The 17,991-nt window shown below is 59.5% G+C and overlaps 5 protein-coding genes across 5 annotated transcripts; 2 read left to right on the top strand and 3 right to left on the bottom strand.

The window, feature by feature from the left end:
• The first annotated feature begins 348 nt into the window (after positions 1-348).
• BDZ90DRAFT_243407 (hypothetical protein) lies at positions 349-4,900 on the top strand. The gene is made up of 5 exons (XM_025507433.1): positions 349-591; positions 660-774; positions 847-1,819; positions 1,897-2,232; positions 2,298-4,900. Exons 1-5 carry the CDS (start codon positions 581-583, stop codon positions 4,718-4,720), a joined length of 3,858 nt encoding a protein of 1,285 aa, XP_025359964.1. The 5' UTR covers positions 349-580; the 3' UTR covers positions 4,721-4,900.
• On the bottom strand, positions 4,821-9,165 carry BDZ90DRAFT_73671 (hypothetical protein). The gene has a single exon (XM_025509821.1). The coding sequence runs from the start codon at positions 9,078-9,080 to the stop codon at positions 4,920-4,922; it is 4,161 nt and encodes a 1,386-aa protein (XP_025359963.1). The 5' UTR covers positions 9,081-9,165; the 3' UTR covers positions 4,821-4,919.
• An 84-nt stretch (positions 9,166-9,249) lies between these two features.
• On the bottom strand, positions 9,250-12,474 carry BDZ90DRAFT_262403 (hypothetical protein; the record flags this gene model as incomplete). Its single annotated transcript, XM_025508476.1, has 1 exon — positions 9,250-12,474. The coding sequence occupies one exon, from the start codon at positions 12,472-12,474 to the stop codon at positions 9,250-9,252; it is 3,225 nt and encodes a 1,074-aa protein (XP_025359962.1).
• Positions 12,475-14,242: 1,768 nt separating this feature from the next.
• Positions 14,243-15,692, bottom strand: BDZ90DRAFT_234192 (hypothetical protein). The gene has a single exon (XM_025506926.1). The coding sequence runs from the start codon at positions 15,256-15,258 to the stop codon at positions 14,317-14,319; it is 942 nt and encodes a 313-aa protein (XP_025359961.1). The 5' UTR covers positions 15,259-15,692; the 3' UTR covers positions 14,243-14,316.
• A 266-nt stretch (positions 15,693-15,958) lies between these two features.
• On the top strand, positions 15,959-16,994 carry BDZ90DRAFT_228406 (pali-domain-containing protein; the record flags this gene model as incomplete). Its single annotated transcript, XM_025504807.1, has 3 exons — positions 15,959-16,230; positions 16,312-16,541; positions 16,630-16,994. 3 exons carry the CDS (start codon positions 15,959-15,961, stop codon positions 16,992-16,994), a joined length of 867 nt encoding a protein of 288 aa, XP_025359960.1.
• Positions 16,995-17,991: the final 997 nt, after the last annotated feature.

Below are 17,991 nucleotides of genomic sequence, written 5' to 3'. Positions count from 1 at the left end.
GCGAGTGAAACATCATCATGTTCCCGGCTCATCGCTGTGGCCTCTCCTGCCGTACATCCCCGCATGTCAGGCTGAGCTTGGCTGCTTAACCTTCCTCACCGACTGACTTGGGATCCCTTCAGTCAATGTGGTTGATTGAAGATACCATTGCAGCCTTCATCAGGGTACTCGCTGTCGTCCGTCCTCTCTTGCTGCACTTGATCTTTCGATGTTTGACGTGAAAGGAAAGTTGCCAGGTTGAGCCCTTCCGCCGTGAGATTGAAATGAAGTTGGCTTCGGCGCGGACCGAGTGGGTGGGCCAGAGGGGACTCGGACGTCGTGTGCACGGCTCACCTCTGCCAACTCCTCTCCGCTCGTCCTTCCCACCGCATACAACCAGCTAGATCTACCATCAGCAGAGAGCTCAGCTCATTCAGGGGTACAAGCAGGGCAGACAGGTACTTCTCGCTGTCGCTCGTCCGCGCAAGGGCGAACTCATCCGAACAGGCTCTGCTCAGCCGATCCGGGGAGCTAGGTCTAGCGTAGCCGTCCTCCTCCGGATCCCAATTGGCCGGATTCTACTGCGACACCTGGCCGAGCCATGTTCGATGAGTAAGTTGAGCGCACAGGTGGGGACAGCAGCGAAGAGCAGCGCTGACTTCAAGCCGTCTGATCGGCAGCTTCGTCCAAAATTCGCGTAGTCAGCCGCAAGCTGGTCCATCCGGATCAGGGACAGGAGGGCAAGGAGGCTTCGAGCCTGCTGAGCCCGTAACGGACGTCCTGCCCTTGACTGCGGTGAGCAACGGGCAAGCTGAGGACTTCGATGGCTCCCAGAGTGCTGACGTACTTCTTCCTGGCCTCACGCAGCTTGAAACGGGCTTCGTCTCCTCCGAGAATGGCGCCGACTACAATGTAGACACCAGCTCCTCCTCGCCAACGCAGCCCATCTTCCAACTGGGTCGCGTCCAATATGCTTTTCCCGCCCCTTTGGCACACCTCACAGTAGCGTCCAACATCCTTACCATGTGCCTCTACGCCTACCCCTCAGGTCCAGTCTTACCTCAGAATCTTCCCCCTCCTCCACACTTGGTTCGCATCAACCTCGATGAACCGGAACGAACGCTAGAGGCTGACGTACCGCTGGGCCCGCCGGCAAGGAACAATGCAAGGGGACAGGGAGGGCAGGCTTTGCCACTCGATGCCTCTTCGTTGGGACCGCACAAGATGTTCGCAGATCCTTCGGGCAGACACCTCGTGCTCTCGATGCGCTCAGGAGACAACTATTACTGGGCATCAGGCTGGAAGAAAGCGAGGCTTCTGCCCAAGTGGAAGGGAACCGTAGTCGAGAGTATCGCATGGCATCCTCGCGCCAGCAGTAGCAGTAGCTCGAGCTCCTCTTCTCGCTCTTCATCAACGCGCGAAATCCTCGTAGGCTCACGGTCAGGCTCCATCTTCGAGGCCGTCCTCGTTCCGCCAGCCACAAATCCAGACGACGATGAGTCTCAAGGCGACTTCCTCGACCGTCTGGCGCGTAGAACAGCAGGGGCTGCTTCGAGCAGCATCGGCGTCGGCGGTTCTGGCTCAGAGATTGACAGGGTCTTCAGAACCCTCTTCACCCTCTCAGAGCGGCAAGCCATCAGTGGCCTGACGGTCACGCATTTCGGCGGTGGGACAGGAGGCGGAAGAACAAAGGCTGCCGTTGTGGCCACGACTAGTACACGCATCTACGAATTTGTAGCCGGCATGGGAAAGGAGCAGGGTAGGAAGGATGAGGGCAATGAAGCCGTTAGCGCGTATGCGAAAGTCTTCGAGCCTTACAAGGGGACGGTACCTAATCTCAGTGAGTGCAGCGCTACAAAACAGACGTAGCAGAGAGTATCACGAACTGACCTCAATCATCTCCGCGCTCTCTCACAGAATCCGAGCTTCCCGGTGCCGTCCCTCACTCCGAATTGCGCGTCTGGTCGCCCAACAGCGAGTCCGGCCGCGTCACCACTCCAAAAGCCCTCGCCTGGCTTACAGGTCCTGGCGTCTACCATGGACTGCTCAGCTTCGCCGACCAAGATGTCGGGGACAGTGTCATCGACAGCGCCAATCTGCTGCCATACCCGGCAGTGGTCAATGACGACCAAGAAGGAGGAGGGGCTCAGAATGGCGGACGAGACGGCGAAGCGGTAGCAGAGATCCCGCTGGGTATAGCGCTTACGGAGTTTCACTTTGTGCTCCTGTACGAAAATCGAGTGATGTGCATCAGTAAGTAGCAGGGACGTCCCCTCAGCTCGCTGTATCCACGCTCACCACTCCCTCCTCGATGCCAGGCTCCCTAGACGATCGTCCGATCTTCTCCTCTTCCCTCCCACTCTCACCAAACGAAAAGGTCCTAGGCACAACCGTCGACTCTCAGCGCAAGACCTACTGGATCTACACGACCGCGAGCATCTTTGAGCTCGTCGTTCACCAGGAAGACCGGGACGTCTGGCGCGTCTATCTCTCTCGCGGCAGCCACGAGCTGGCACTCCGACACTGCAAGACGAGCACACAGCGCGAGCTGGTGCTTTCAGCCCAGGGAGATAGGGCCTACGAGGAAGGAAAGTATATCCAGGCTGCTCAGGCGTATGCGCAAAGTTTCGCACGCACTTTCGAGGAGGTTGTGCTTCGTCTGCTCGACGTCGATGCCAGGGACGCTTTGCGGTACTACCTCGTCTCGCGGCTGGAGCGACTGAGGAAGAGCGACACGACACAACGTACTCTTTTGGCTACCTGGCTTGTCGAAATGTACCTGGGCAAGCTGGACGATCTAGACGACCTCGCCGCTTCGCAGGCTGCCAGCGCTGATGTGGATAATTATCGCGTCGAGGCTGGTTTGGTGGAGGAGGAGCTGCGTCAATTCCTCGTTACATACAAAGGAGATCTCGACAGGCGGACCACCTTTTCCTTGATCGGCAGGCATGGGCGCAGCGAGGTCATGCTGCATTATGCCGGCGTCGTGGGAGAGTGGGAGCGGGTGGTACGATATTGGATCGAGCGAAAGGAGTGGGAGAAGGTGGTAGAGGTGTTGAGTGGCCTGAAGGCAGACAGCGGCCACCTCGCCCTCTACTATCGCTTCTCGACCATCCTCATGCGTCACGCACCCCGCACGCTCGTCGATGCCTGGCTACGCCAGGACGCCTTGAAGCCGCGCAAGCTCATTCCCGCGATGCTACAGCACAAGCCAGCAAAGGGGCAGATGAACGAAGCAGAGCGCTACCTCCGCCACATCATCTGGGAGCAAGATAACACGGACGCGGCCGTGCACAACTTCTACCTCACACTGTTGGCGGGACAAGAGAGCGAGTATCAGCAGGCGAGCAAAGTCAATGGCCATCCCGACGAGAGCAATGGCACAACGAGCGCAACCACGGAGGGCCCTCTGCTCTCCTTCCTTCTTGACGGGCCAGCCGACCCACTCACTGGAATGCCCTACTTCGACCTCGACTACGCACTACGCCTCTGCTCCTCACGCGGGCTGCACGGCGCAAGCGTGAGGATATACGCCAAGATGGGCTTGCATGACGAAGCCGTCGACCTCGCACTTCAGGAGGGGGACGTGGACCTCGCCTGCGCCTGCGCCGATGAAGCCGGTAGCGGGTCGAGCAGTTCCGGCGCCACAGAGGAGGAAGTAGACGCACTTCGTCGCAAGCTCTGGCTTCGAGTTGCAAAGCACGTAGTCCCCTCCTCCTCCCCCACCGCATCCTCAGAGGAGTCTATTCGCCACTCGATCTCCTTCCTCTCCCTCGCCCCGCCGCATCTACTCACGATAGAGGATATCCTCCCCTTCTTCCCCGACTTCACCCTCCTCGATCCCTTCCGCGAAGAAGTCTGCGCAGCTCTTGATGCGCACGCTGCACGGATTGATACTTTGCAGGGTGAGATGGAAGCGGCGGCTAAGAGTGCCGAGCATATCCGCGAGGATATCGCGAAGTTGAGTGAGAGATTCGTGACAGTCGAAGAGGGGGAGCAGTGTGGTCTAGAGTGTGGGAAAGGGCCGGTGCTAGGCGGTACAGTGGGTGGAGCTGCGCAGGGACAGGGGCAGTTCTATATCTTCCCCTGTCGACACGCCTTCCACGCCGACTGCCTCGTGCAGGACACCACCTCTCGACTGCCCCCTCGAGCTCTGCGGCGCTTAGTAGAGATTCAGGGCCAGCTGGCCAAAGCTGCTGGCTTGGCACCAGCGACAGCCTTGGCTGCGGCCGCTGCTACCAGCAATGATGCCGCGCAGAAAGGAGCGACAGCATCCACCGTCGGGTCGCTCAGCAAGAAGACCGGCGTGCCAGCGGCCACTGCCGCCACGACCAATTTGCTGGTGGATCGACTGCCCGAGGCGCTCATCTCGGTTCTCAGCGCAGGCGTCAACGTCGGCGTGGCTGGCTCAAAGCGAGTCTTTGCACCCCTGGACCCCTTCCTATCCACCCCGGCGTACAACGCTCCTCAGCAGCAGCCAGAGATCGAGCAAGGCGCAGCAGGCAGGCGGCGAGGCGACGAAGAGAAGGAGCGCGAGGTTGCGCGTCTGCGCGACGAGATGGACGGAATCATTGCGGCTGCCTGCCCGTTGTGCGAGGGGAGCTTGGCCGATCTGCAACGGCCATTTGTTGGAGGCGGGGCCACTAGAGGAGCGGCGTCAGCGGCAATGGCGAAGCGCGGCAGGGGAGGCAAGGGAGCAGAAAAGGAGGAGAGGGAGGAGGAAGAGAGATGGGCTTTGTAGCGGTCAAGAAGGGTAAATGCCGGTCGACGGTATGGACGAGAAGCCTTTGGTATTGTTTCTGGTCTGTTTGAATAGCTATGGATAACTTAGAGCATATTCAAAGGTGAAGCCAGTTCAGTATAGGATAACGAGAAGGTAGCCGCTTCAATGATCTTGGGGACCTCCTTGGCCCCTCATGCTCTGCCGGACCCTCGCGCATCTACATTCTCTCCCGCCCTTCTTGCCTTGCGAGCCTGACGGCCGCCTTACTTGCACTCGGAGGATGACGTTGAGAGCGCGACGTGCTCGTTGAAGCCTGCGTGGATGGCTGTCTGCTCGTCTTGGTAGGCGCAGCACTCAAGCTCGCGTCAGAGCTCTCCGTCGCCGTGTCCTCTGCCGCTTCATATCCCGGATCGACGGGTGGGGGCGAGTCGTCCAACTCGTCATCCACCATCAGCCCAGCACTACCGCTGCGTGCTCCTCGCACCTCTTCGTCGTCTAGGTCGTCCCCTTCATCCGCACTCGCGTACATGTTGGGCTCATCGACCGTGTTTGTCGATATCTTGCGAGAGCGCTTCGAGTCAGGGCCGTAAGGGTCGAGCGAGCGGCGAGGATGATGGGTATTGGAGAGGGAGGAGGAGTGGGAGAGATCTTCTTCGCCGGTGCTGCTAGAGATGACTGCGCTGCTGCTTCGTCCCTTGACGACTGAAGTGGCCGTGCGCATGCTCTTGCTCGTTGTCGCTGAGCCGCCTGAGCCGCCGGTGGGCATGCGTGGGCCACGAGTGGCTGGGATCGAATCGTCTGTGCGCGATGGCAGCGGCTCGGCATAGTCATCGAGAAGCCAAGCAGCCACAGATCCGTTACGCGCGAAAGCCGCAGAAGTCTCATCATCGTCCTCTTCATAGTTGTTGGACATAATTAGGACGGGCTGAGCGCGAGCCTGCGATGTCTGCGTGTTGACAAGATGAGCTGGCAGAGGTGCTGACGTGACTGACTTGACGTCGCTCTTGGGACTGAAGAGGTTGAGGCCCTTGAGCTGCGCCGTGGGGCTACGCGGCCCGCCATCTGCTGCAGCCGCACTAGTCGTTGCCTCTCTCAGCGCAACATTGAGTGCCTCAGAGACGAGGGCACGACACTCCTCCACAGAGGCGCAGGCGCGCATCTGCTTGTCTAGCCCAGCCAGTACACGAAGTGTGCTGGTGGCACCCGCGGCAGAAGAAGAAGCGGAGGCAGAGCGTACGATACCACCTCCGTACCCGTTGAGAGGGCGGTTGGGACTGGTAGGCGTGCCTGGCCCGAAGCCTTGATGGGAGTAGCCGAAGGTCGCCGACGAGCGATTCATGGGCGTGGTCTGAGAAGCAAAGCCCATAGCTGAGTTTGTGCCGTTCGCCCTTTCGAAGCGACCACCTGTGCTGCCACCAGTTGCACTCGCGCCCATCTGATCTCCTGCCGCGCCATCGCTCATCTGACTCCTGACGCTCGCTCGCCTCCTGAGCATCATGGGCGCCTCGTCCCTGGACGCACGACGGCCAATGGGGATTTTCCTGCTAGGTGGGCCATCAGGGCGTGCTGCATCTAGTGGTGAGGGCATTGCGGGTGGGAGAGGCGTAGAAGGGACGGAGCCTCGGTATGAGACCGGCGTGTGAGAAGGAGATCCGTCTTCTGCGGATGGCGGAGAGAGGCCTGCTGGGGCAGTTTGGTCCATCACACCCGGCTGCGAGGAGAGAGGCGTCTTGTTGCCATCTATGGGCGTGGGAACCTCTAGCTGCTGAGAACCTCGACGCTCCGCCTCGCCTGCAAAAGAGGAGAGGTTCGACACGCCGCTGACGGACCGACCATGCTGCGTAGCCGGAGCGACGACGCCAGGCAACCTGCCCGCCAGCCCAAATTCGCCGCCATGCTCGCTGTTCGACGTTCCGTGGCCCTGCGAGCTCGCGGAGGCGGGAGCATAGTCTGTAGGCGAGGCGACGTTGCGCTGCTCCTCCTCGTTTGTTTCGGCGATGTCGACGGGCGTGCCGATCGTTGGCGTAACGACGTTCGACTGGCGCGACTCGCTGCGGTCCCTGTCAAAGGACGTCGTGGGGCTCTGACTTCCGCCCGTCGCGTTACTGAGACTCTTTCTTCCCCCAAGGAGGGCGCGCATCTTTCCGCCGACGCGGGAAATAGACGAGTCGTTGCTGTTATTGCCCCCTGCTAGGCCGGCTTCTGGAGCCACGCCAGCGAATCTACCGCCTGCATTCGTGCTTGGGGAGGGCGGGGTGGAGTTGAAGAGATCCATCATGTCTTTTGCTGCGGACCAGGAGGCGCGCTTGTCGCGGGGTTGAAGCTTGGTAGCCTGCGTCTGCGCATCGCCCGAGGCTGAGCGGCCCATTTTGCGTGAGCGGGCGTGGCTCATGTCCTTGTTTGGGGGAGAGGGAGGCGGGGCGCCCCCTGATGTGCTCTGCTGGCCAGATGCAGACGTGAGCGGGTCAGATGGTCCACGGTACGAGCTGGGTGGCGGGGCGCTGACGCGAGATGAGGCCTTGCGAGTCGTCGCTGGGGCTGGAGATGGAGCACCGCCGCTGCTAGCACGCGAAGACGGCCTTTCGTTGAGTGTCGTAAGCGTCGGTGCAGGGGACGTCCCACCTCCACCTCTGGGCGAGGCCTCCCCGCTATCCCCCTTGAGGGATGCAAAATTGAGCACACCAGGCCTCTGTCTCGCCTCCTTCTTCTTGCTCTCCGCAGCCTTGCGCTCGATTTCAATCGTGCGCAGCCTGTTCGGCGTGAGTGAGACCTTCATTGTCTGTCCAGACATCATAAGGGCCTCAAAGTCATCCGCAGGCTCAACATTGACGTCAGGCGGGCGATTGGAGTCCACGTTTGCTGCGCCGCTCTTGAGGGCAGCCAAGGAGGGCCTGCCTCCTTGCCCACCAGCGCTGAAATCTTGGCTTTGCTGCTTGAAACTGCCGCGACGCCTACCCGCACCGAAGAAGCCGCTGAGCCCCTTTTCGATACTGCTGCGCCTTGTGAGTGCGGGAGGCGCTTCCGTGGACGGAGTGGTGATGTTGGTCGTTTGGCTGCCAGAAGCAGGCACGCTACCGTGCGAATCGCTCATCGTGTCGTTGTGGTACGAGTCACTGGCCGTTCCGGCGTGTCCGAGACTGCTGGATCGATCTCGAACCGGCCAGCTGGGCGGAGGGCCGCTGATGCTTGCAGATGTGCCAGGACGATTGCGATTGCCACTACCGCCATGACCGGCAGTCGAGCCCGTTGCGCGCCACTGCGCAATATCTGTAGCAGCTTCGTCTACTTCATCCCCCGTGGGCACCTTCCAAGGGCGAATGGATCGTCTCGTCCTCCCTCCAATCGCACCAAGCGCTTGCATCCGCTTCTCAAGCTCCTGCTTGACTACCATCTGGCGCCAGAGTGTAATCATCTGCTCGTCCTCTTCGATCGCAGCGCGCAGGTCTGCCAGACCAGCCTCATCCGAATTGTCTCGCTCAATGATTGCAGCGACATGCTGCAGGATATACTCGCCGACGAATTCGAGGAGAGCGGTTACGTAAATGCTGACTCCAGGCGTGATAGTGGCAATGGGACGACCCTCGGGCGACATGATGTGTTGGTCGCCCGTGGCTGCTTCATCCTCGCGGTCGCCGAGCGTCGAGTAGTACTGGCAGCGGGTGCGCAAGGCAGCGTATGCGCTCGCGACGGGGAAAGCCTCTGTGCCGTCCCATCGGCTCGTAGCGCTGAGTCCGAGCGGCACCCGCCCACCTTCCGCCTTCTTGCCCTGCAAGTAGTTACGCAGCTCCAGCTCGGCTTCAAGTACAGCATCCTTTGCCAGCACATTGTTGTTGAGCACGCGGAGCAGCCCATTGGTCTTGATCCGATCCGTCGCCAGCGAGCGGGACGAAGCTACGATGAAGAGGAGCAGCTCGTCGAGGATTCGGTTCAAGAACGAAAGCGTCTCTGCCTGGATTCTCGTCGGCCTCGACTCGGAGATGATGGAGTTTGCGGATCGTGCTGAGATGTACGAAGGGACGTCTTGTGCCAGCATGGCCTGCGAGATGGAGTGCAGATTGGCTACCAGTGCAATGTAGGCGCGAGTGAGGCGTGAGGACCACCGTTGGATTGATTCCCGAGGTGAAAAATTCCAGCAGAATTGACCAGGGGATAAAGGAGCGGCGTCATTCGTGAGTTGCAAAGAGGCGTCAGTTTCGTCATCGCCGCCGTGAGTAGATGCAGGTGCCGAGACATCGACGATGGACGAGTAGCGACGTGGCGGAGTGAGCATGCCGTCGTCGGATGTCGAGGGGAAGATGATCGAGTTGGTCCAGAGTGAGTCCGAGTCGGCGGACGATGGTGGTGATGCCCAGATTGCGGGTTGGCCATAGCGTGACATGAGCGCAGGGCGAAAGTGAAAAAGGGGGAGAGGGACAAGGGGAGAATGGATGTCAGTGAAACGTTCTGCGAACCCGCAAGGAAGGGCGAAGGGGCAATGGGCGCGACGTTCTCGATCAATGCAGCGTGCCTCGAGCCGGTGCAATCAGGGCACAGCGTCAAAGCAATCGTCAAAGGCGACGTCGCTCATCTATCGCATCGCCTCGTCTGTTCCTGATTAGAGTTCTCGAAAGGCAACGTCGCTTCTTCTCACCAGCATCGTCAACGTAGAATGATGAGTCCAGTGACGATGAGGGCGAGCCGAGCGCAGTCACCGCCGCAGTCGTCGTGTTCACCCTTCGCATCGTCACCCTCATTCTTCCCGCTGACCACTCTGGTCCATCCATGACAATGCGCGACGGAGGGGGCGACGGTGAAGTAGGCTGCTCAATCATCGAGGCCATCGAGCTTGCTCGAGGCTGCACGGGTGCGTGAGAACGCTCCTGGCGGCTGGCTCTACCCTCTAGCAAGTCCATCGAAAGCTTGCGTGCTGCTACGCGACGACGGTGCTCCGCTGCTGCTTCCTCCTCTGTGTTCCGCTCGCCTTGACTCATAGCTGTGATGAAGTTCTCGATGGGCTCTGTCGCAGTGACCGCCTCGCTCGTGTCCATCGAAAATGAGACAAAGCCTTCAGTGTTTGGCCCCAGAGAAAGGCTTTCCTCGCTCGATGAGGAATGCTCATCATCAGCCTCTCTTCCATCATTCCACCCAAGTCCAGCCGCAAAACTCAATTGCAGTGGAACGCTCATCCCCAGAGCCAGGTCGATGCTGCGGCGTAGTCGACGTTGTTGGCGACGAGCTAGGACTTTCTCGCGGAGGTTGAGAGCTTGGGGTAGGCTACGGTGCTTGCGCTGCCTTGCGCTCATCGCACGCTGTCTAGCCTCCTCGCCATCATTGTGAGATTCGTCCGGCATCTCCGGCACTTGTAAGTCAAAGGGCCCAAGAGCGAGCGAGGTAGGCCTTGGCCGTTTGCGAGTCTTCGCCTGCTCTTCGAGATGTTTGAACCGCTCGCTTTCGAGATTGAACTCGACAGGGGGGCGTCGGTCTGTGAGCGAGTCAGAGCGCCTATGCCCAGACGAGCGACTACGGCCGAGCGCGAGGGAGCGCAGCTTGCTGGTTATGGTCGGGTCGTGGGACTCAGCGACGTTCGTGGGATAACACGGTGCTGAGGGCGCCGCGCCCATGTCGTCGACGTAGCTTGATGCGATGTCGTCGTCGAAGTGAGAGCCAGAGACGGACCCAAGGTCAAGCTCGAGGGCAGAGGGCCACTGTTGGCTGTATGGATTGGTGCGGGCGGGAAGGCTTCGAGACGGGGTCATGGCCGTAGAAGCGAAAAGGGTCTTGATGGGAGGGTCGGAAATGCATGCAAGCCCCGTGGGAGATGATGATTCCCTTGTCTCTTCTCCGTTCTGAGACCCGTTTCTATCAGGCCGCAGTCGAGTGACCCCGCTGTGCGATAGGCTGCGCTTGCGACCCACCCTACGGGGCCGAGGTTTTTCCAAATAATGGCGGCCCTCGAGCCCGCTGACCCTTGCGCCCTTCTCGTCTCCGTGTATTGTCCGGCTGCTCACGCTCTCTGGGCGAGATACCTGCTGCTGTTGCTCGACAGATGGAACAGCTTTGCGGCGTAATAAAGCGGGGCGTTGCGAGTCGGAGAGCCGTTCCAGTAGGGGCGAAGGAGATGGAGCCCGAGAAGTGCTGGCTGAAGCGGTGTCTGGTTCTTCCTCTTCAACAATGCATAGATCGTCTCTGGGCTGAATGTCTTGTTTGCGCAGAGGATGCTCTGCCACCTCTTCTGAGTCATCGACGGAGGCCATAGCGCTGGCTGGCTGCTTGATCGAACTTGACTGCCCGCTGGTCCAAAGTGCCTCTGCCTCTAGAGCGGCGAGCAGGGCTTCATCGCTCTCAAGCACAGAGGGCGCTCGCCTTTCCTGTCTCATCACAGCACGCTCCTCAGCTCTACGGGACTCGTCGGCATTCCAAAGGGTTGCGAATGATGGTCGCGCCGCCGTCTTGCCTTCACGTCTCGATGAGGATGACGCCGCTGCAGTCAATGAGGAGAGGCGCTTCCGCCATGATCTGGGCAGCGATGACGAGAGCTTGCGTGTGCGCACCCCCGGTGGTTGTGAGCCTGCGCCAGACGTGCTGCGGAGGCGAGGGGATGTTGGCAACGCACTTGTCGGCCAATGGTCCTCAGCAGCAGGCAATGACGTCGAGCTACGCCTCTGTCGAGTAAGCGACGAATCTCGCACAGGTGCTGCAGGAGTGCTTGCAGTGTTTTCGTCCTGAACAGACCGAGCCTTGCTGCTCAGTGAAGGTGGCAGGATAGGCGACCGCATGTGTGCCTGTTCACCTAACGGACTCTTTGCATCACGTCCTGTTCCCTTAGGAGACGAGACTGAGGCTGGCGAATCTGAGCCACTCGTCGATCCTGAGCGAGAGCGTGAGAAGCTGCGCTTGATCAGGCGACGCAAAGGAGAGGTAGAGCCTTTCGAGTTGAGGTTGGGCCTCGGTTGTAGTGGTGAGGATGGATGGCTAGCGGGTGATGTTGGCGTTGTGTCTGATGGTGGGGGCGGCGATGATGATTGCCGAGGAGAGGTTGACTTTCTCTCTGCAAAGTTGGCCTCAATGCTTGCGGCTTGAATGTCAGCAGAGCCAGGAAAAGCGATATCGCTGATGCTCGGCTTGCTGCGCAGCTCGCTGTCCGTGGATGTTTTGGCTGCGGTCCTGCTGGTCTCCCTGGCCTCCTCTTGACCTGAACGTGCTTCTGATGGCGCCCCACCGGGCTGCTCGGAACTAGATACGAGATCCAACATTGACCTTGGCCTATTCCTCGCAGGCGAGTGACCCGCATCGCTGATTCGAGGAGGAGAGCCCTCTGACTTGATCCCGGATTTGGCTGAGTCGCTATCATCGTCGTCTCGCTGATCCACCTCAGCTGCATCACCCGCAGCTTGCCCGGCTGGCAAGCCGGGCGATTCCGCATCACTCTCTTCATCAATGGTAGCAGGGACGTTGGCGTAGGCAAAAGAGCTGGGCGTACGCGGAGTGCGTGAACCAGAGGCTGTAAGGGCTTGCATACGTGTCGAAGGGTGGCCGAAGTAGTCGGCATCGACTTGATTGCTGCTCTTGCTCTCAATGAAGCTGCCAAGGAGAGGGCTGCTGGCCGCTGCCGGTGAGAGGCGGGGTGGGGGTGAGAGGCGGGGTGGGTCGAGCAGCTGTGGTACGCCCAAGTGGATCGTGGCCGGACGTTGGACTCGAGAATGTGGCTGCAATGGGACATTGACAACCGCATCCCATGCTTCTGAAGCTGACCATCCTCGCTCTCTTGTAGAGTCTGGTGTTGCACCTGACATTGCAGCGGGCAGAGGGCATTTCTTGTTACGTCTTGGTGAGGCGGGCGTTTCCTCAATTTGCGGAAGAGAAGGCGGCGTGGGAGTTATCGAGCGAGATGATGATTGCGAAGCGCTAGCGGCAGCAAGGGCGGCTGTTGATAGCGGCGGCGACGGCGAGTCGAAGTGCGCCCGTAATGATTGTGCTCGCAAGAATGCGGGACTCCGCAGTAGTTGCGGCTGTGACTGTGACGATTCTTCCATGACGACGATGAGACGGAAAAAAAATGTGGTGTGCAGAGGTATGGAGGAAGAGGAGAAGCCAACCCGTGCTCGACACATCCAGCACGAGGCCATCTTGCGCCTTCCTGATGCTAATCCTCCTTGGCTTTGTGTTGCCGAGTGCAATAGACGGGACTGGCGAGAATGGACAGAGGGTCATGGCGGTGTGCCATCTTGCCTCGCTCGTATGGCTGTGTCGGGGCCCTCATCGCTGCTTGTCGGCAGGGTATGCGAGACCACTTGCGAGGCCCAAGCGTTGTTGCCGTTCGCCTGGTCCCACCGGCTAGCAGCTTGATGTGACGATTGATGTCCTTGTCCGGCTCCGTACCCTCCGCCGCATCGAGCTCGTACCTCCTCCAAATGCTCCACACGACGCTACGACGCTACGAGAATCGAGACTCTACGATAGGAAACCGGATCTCGAGATGCACGAACCGTTCTGTACTCACCCATGATTGCTTGGCCCTCCTCGCGGGTATCCAGGTGGTGGTGAGGAGGAGAAGGAGAGCTAGGCCGTCAAAATCGTTGTCGACTAAGCTTGGTTGGCGATGAATCTGCCGAGGATGAGGAAGTCCGTGACCGGGAACAAGAGATGAGGGACCGCTCCGAGTGTGATCTCGTGACGGTAAGAGGGAATTCCGCGGAGAGGTGTGAGAAAGTGAGGAAGAGATGATGAAGAGGGTGAGGTGAAGGAAGGGGAGACAAGCCCGCGTGACCGTGGTGCTTCCCAGTAGCGTGTGTGTTGGTCGATGAGGAAGACAGGTGGTTCAGATCCCTTTGAAATCGAGGGAAGGAGCGGTTTGGTCGGCGGGCGTGAGAAGTCGAATTGGGTCGACCTGACTTGATTTGCTTGTTCGTGAGACGTGGCGTGGCGTGGCGTGGCGTGGCGTGGTATCGACGGTGAGTGACTCGTGGCGATGAGAAGAAGTGATCGAGGTGGTATATGGAAACCGCTGAGATGGCCGTCGTTGTCGAGATGCAAGGACAAAGGAAGAGAGACGATGATGGGCTCGCTCGGACCCCTTACCGCACTCGAGTATCGCTCTCACTCGCCCCCCGGACTGACCGTCGACTGACTGACAGATGGACGGCTGAGTGTGCGGTGTGCCTTTGGGCGTCGAGCGTGAGCTGAGTTGACTACGCACGCAGCTCGAGAAGGCTGGGACTCAATTGAAACCCAGGGCCGGGCGGCGCACTAGGGCAGGCAGGCAGGCACCCACGCTCTGGCAGCCGCCGCCCGCCGTCTGAGCCAGACCAGACAAAGGGTGATTTGGGCGCGCCTGCAGCGGGAAGAACAACTTGAGCCACGATCAAGAGCGAAAGAGCTGAGAGAGGGCGACGATGCAACCTGCGAGCGTTTGTTCGGTGCGTCGCGTGGGATTGAGCGAGAGGAAATAGAGCTGTTGAGATGATGCAGGCAGACTTGACGTTGCTCTCGACGCTACCATCGGCCAAGAGGGGTAAGGCGGTCAGAATGAGATATGATAGTATTAGTATGAGACGTCAAGATCTAGATGTGATGGCATGAAGTACTGTCTGTATGATATGTAGCCTCTCCTGCAGCTGCTGGTGGGCTTGGAGGCATCAACGGAAGTAAGGGCCAGCCCCACTCCCATCACGAGCTTCGAAGCCCTGCACTCCTACGCGATGTTGTGCGACACCGTCGTCGAGGACTTGACTCTCACCCTCGTCTCTTCGACTCCACCTCTTTTCGCGAGGAAGCCACATCCAGCCCCAATTCGAGCCTGCATCGTATCCCTTTCCCTCTGCATTTCCGACGTCCTCTGCATCATCAGCGAATGGATCCACAAATGGATTAGCTGGTGACTCTGGCTGGTGCGGGTCTACCTCAGACCTCCGCTCAGGGAGCCTATTCGTCTTGTCCGGGCTTGCACGCTGAGCGAGGACGCTCGATCCGACGCTTGCTGCCTTGTTGCTCACCCAGAAGGACCAGCGCTTGAGCTTGCTGGCCGCGCTCGTCCTGGCGTTGCCAGCCAAGTTGTCGAGAGTATCTAGAGGGGCATCTGCAGCGGCTGCGGGACGCTCGGTAGTCCCATACCCATCAATCGCCGCCCTTGCCGTGCTCTGTCCATCAGGCATCGACGTCGGTCCACCCAGCTCCTTTAGCCCCCACTGCCTCGGAGCAAGCATCACTTGAGCCTCGTCATGATCGAGCTCGTGCCACTCCCATCTCCCTCTGCTCGTCCTGCTTTTCGGCCTCTCATTGGACAGCAAGGGTGTCTGGTCATTTGCAGCTTCCTTGCCCTCCTTCTTGCTCTTACTTCGCCGAAGAGGCACCCCTTCGAGCCTCGAGCTTGTGAAGACTCGACGCACTGGAGGAGCGTCGAAGTCAGGCTTGCGATGTCGGTAGAGACCCTGAAACTTTGGTGGCTGTGGAGCGGGTGACGGAGAGGTGGGACCTGGAGGAGGGGGAGGGGGACCAAAAGGGGCCGCGTAGCAAGTAGGAGTATGAGGACGGGGAGGTGATGGAGATGATTCGCGCCGCAGCAGCGAGGGTCGGTACATGTAGAGGAAGCAGTCGGGAGCGCGAGCAGGTGGATAGATATGGTCAGGTCACACGAGAGCTCAGAGTGAGGAGGAGGAAATCTTGATGGGTCGAGCAGTAGCAGCGTTGTCAGGTACCAAGGCGGCGAGAAGTGTAGGGAGCTTTCGCACTCGTGAGAGTCTGAAGGTCCGGATCTCCCTTCTTCGTCCCTGACGATTTCGCTGGCCCTGTAGGGCTCCTGCTGTCAGCAAGCAATTCGCCATCAGCAGAGGGCGGGCAGGCATCGGCTGGCGGCAGCAAGGCAGCGATGAAAGCGGGCCGCAATGGTTGCCGCCTCACCGCCTGATCACTCGGTGGCAATCGATCTTGACAACGCTGCCACATCGACGATCGGCCAATGGTATCCTTGCCTACCTACGTCTCTTCATCACCGTAGCCACAAGCCAAGCCAGTCAAGCTAGCGAGAGCGCCATCGTGACGCAACTAAGCAAGCATCAAGTGCTTCTCTGCATCAAAGGAGGACGACGGACCCCAGCGCACGCGCGAGGTGCACAGCCGAGGGCGAGACTCCGACGTCGTCTCTTCGACGGATCGACTCGCTCTGTTATTTTGGCCGCAACTCGTGGCTGCAACTCAGGTCCTCACCACAACTCCTCCTTGTCTTCCTTACCACCTCATCCAATCCACACCTCCTAACCAAGCCCTTGAGCATCGCCCATCATGGGTCGCAAAGCCACCTTCATTCCCAGTGTAATCGTAACCTTCATCGTCCTCGTCCTACTCCTCCTCGTCACCATCTCCACCCCTCTGGCGGGCAACAATTCGTCTGTATTCTACATCACCGAGGCGACCAACACCAACCTGCGCGATGTGACTGGAAACGGGCCTAATGCGCAGCGCAACGTTACCGGGATCAGGGCAGGGCTTTGGGGATACTGCACCAAGGGCCAGGGCGACTCGACATTTGCGTACTGCACTGAGAATAACCATCAGTAAGTTTGGGCTCTCCTGGTAGCCCGATCTGATTCCGGTAGCTGACAACAAACACTGCTCTATTTGACACTCTACACCAGGTGGAACGCAACCTTCGCGACACCTCAGAACGACACCAACAACGCAGCATATGGCCAGCGTGAGATCGGCTACTCGTGGACTCGCGGTCTCGTCGTAGCCGTCGTGGCTTTCGTCTTCACCTTCATCGGCCTGGTCCTCAGCGTTTTCCCGCACTTGATTGTGCAGCTCGTCGCCGCCCTGTGGTTGCTACTGACGCTGTTGATGACGCTCATTGCGTTTGCGATTCAGAGTGAGTGCGTCGTGCGCTTTGGGTAAGCCAGATTGTTGGCTCAGGAGACTCAAACTGCCTTCCTCTTCTGCCCTTTTCCCGCGCGTAGTCGCCTTCTTTGTCTACTTCAAGCACAGGATTCACCAGCTCGATGACGATGCCTCGGTCATGCCCGGCCCCGGTTTCTACCTGACCCTCGTCTCACTGCCTCTGCTCCTATTTTCGGCAGTCACCGTCCTGTGCGGCTGGAAGCGCGAGAAGTCTGGTGCCACTTCTGCGAGCAGCTACGAGTACGGCGGAGGAAGCTCTGGCTTGCTTGCGAAGGCTAGGAGACCGTTTGCCAGGAAGAACAAGGCGGCCGACGGTTACGGCCAGAGGGACGCCAGCAACGGTGCGGCCGTTGACGAGGACAACAAGAACAGCATCCCGCTGTCGAGCAGGCAGAGGGTCATGGATGCTTTCAATCGCTCGTAGTGTAGGCGGCGAGGCGATTAGATTAGACGTAAGAGAGGAAGCTGCGAGGGCGGGCAGAATGGGCTTGGTGCCCAAACAGATACCACAGAGGGGCAATTCGAGCCGTGACTGCCATCTATTCTTTTGGGTCGTCGTCAAATGCCATCTTTATTTGGACATTGCTATCGTGATCTCATTGTAACCCAGCTTCGTGTAGGAGGTGATGCCGCGGGCTGTGGGCGGGTAAGGGAAAGAGCGAGGACGGACGTTGAGACTGCGCCCCGCCGCCGAGGCGCCGGGCGGCGGACTGGCGTCGATTGGGAGAGTTGCGTGCGGGTCGAACGGGAAGGTGGGCGCCGAAGCGGCGACTGGGCTTGGCTTGGATTGGCTTACTTTAGTCTCACCACCATCAGGGCGGTTGGGCCTCGCCTTGCTCCTCATCTTTTACAAAATCCTCATCATCTAGATCTGCACCCAACCGGAGTTGCATCTCGCACTCATCATCCCCTCCTTCTCCCTCGTCGCGGCTTCTACGCCCAAGATGGCTGCTCCGTCTGGTGCTCCCACTCCACCAATCTGGGCAACCCATCTAGCTCTGCGCGCCGTCCTCATCTCTCTCCAACAACTCACAGATGCTCGCCAAGAATGGTCCTCCCTCTCCTCCTCGACCTACACCGGCATCCCCTCACTAGGCTTCGCACCCTCCACCGGATCAGCAATACAGCCCACCCTCTCCGATGTCAGCCACGCCCGCGTACCAGTAGAGGGTGAAGCCTGGGCAGAGTTCCGCTCAGGCGTCCGAAGTAATATCGAGGCTGTCCAGGGCCTCCGTAGTTTCAGGACTGCCGTCGCGAGAGAGGTGGATCATCTAGCTCGAATTGCGGAGGAGAGTCCAGAGGGACAGGATGCACCATGCCCGGCAACGACTAATGCGCCGAGCTTATGCAGCTTTTGGGAGCAGGTGCTGCTTGTCTCTCTGACGAGGGGCCCTGTCACGGAGCTAAATGCCTCCATTGTG

This window comes from Jaminaea rosea, assembly GCF_003144245.1.
Source record: "Jaminaea rosea strain MCA 5214 unplaced genomic scaffold BDZ90scaffold_15, whole genome shotgun sequence".
Lineage (NCBI taxonomy): Eukaryota > Fungi > Basidiomycota > Exobasidiomycetes > Microstromatales > Jaminaea > Jaminaea rosea.
The sequence above is the reverse complement of the archived record's forward strand: the minus strand, read 5'-3'. Positions and strand labels throughout refer to the sequence as shown.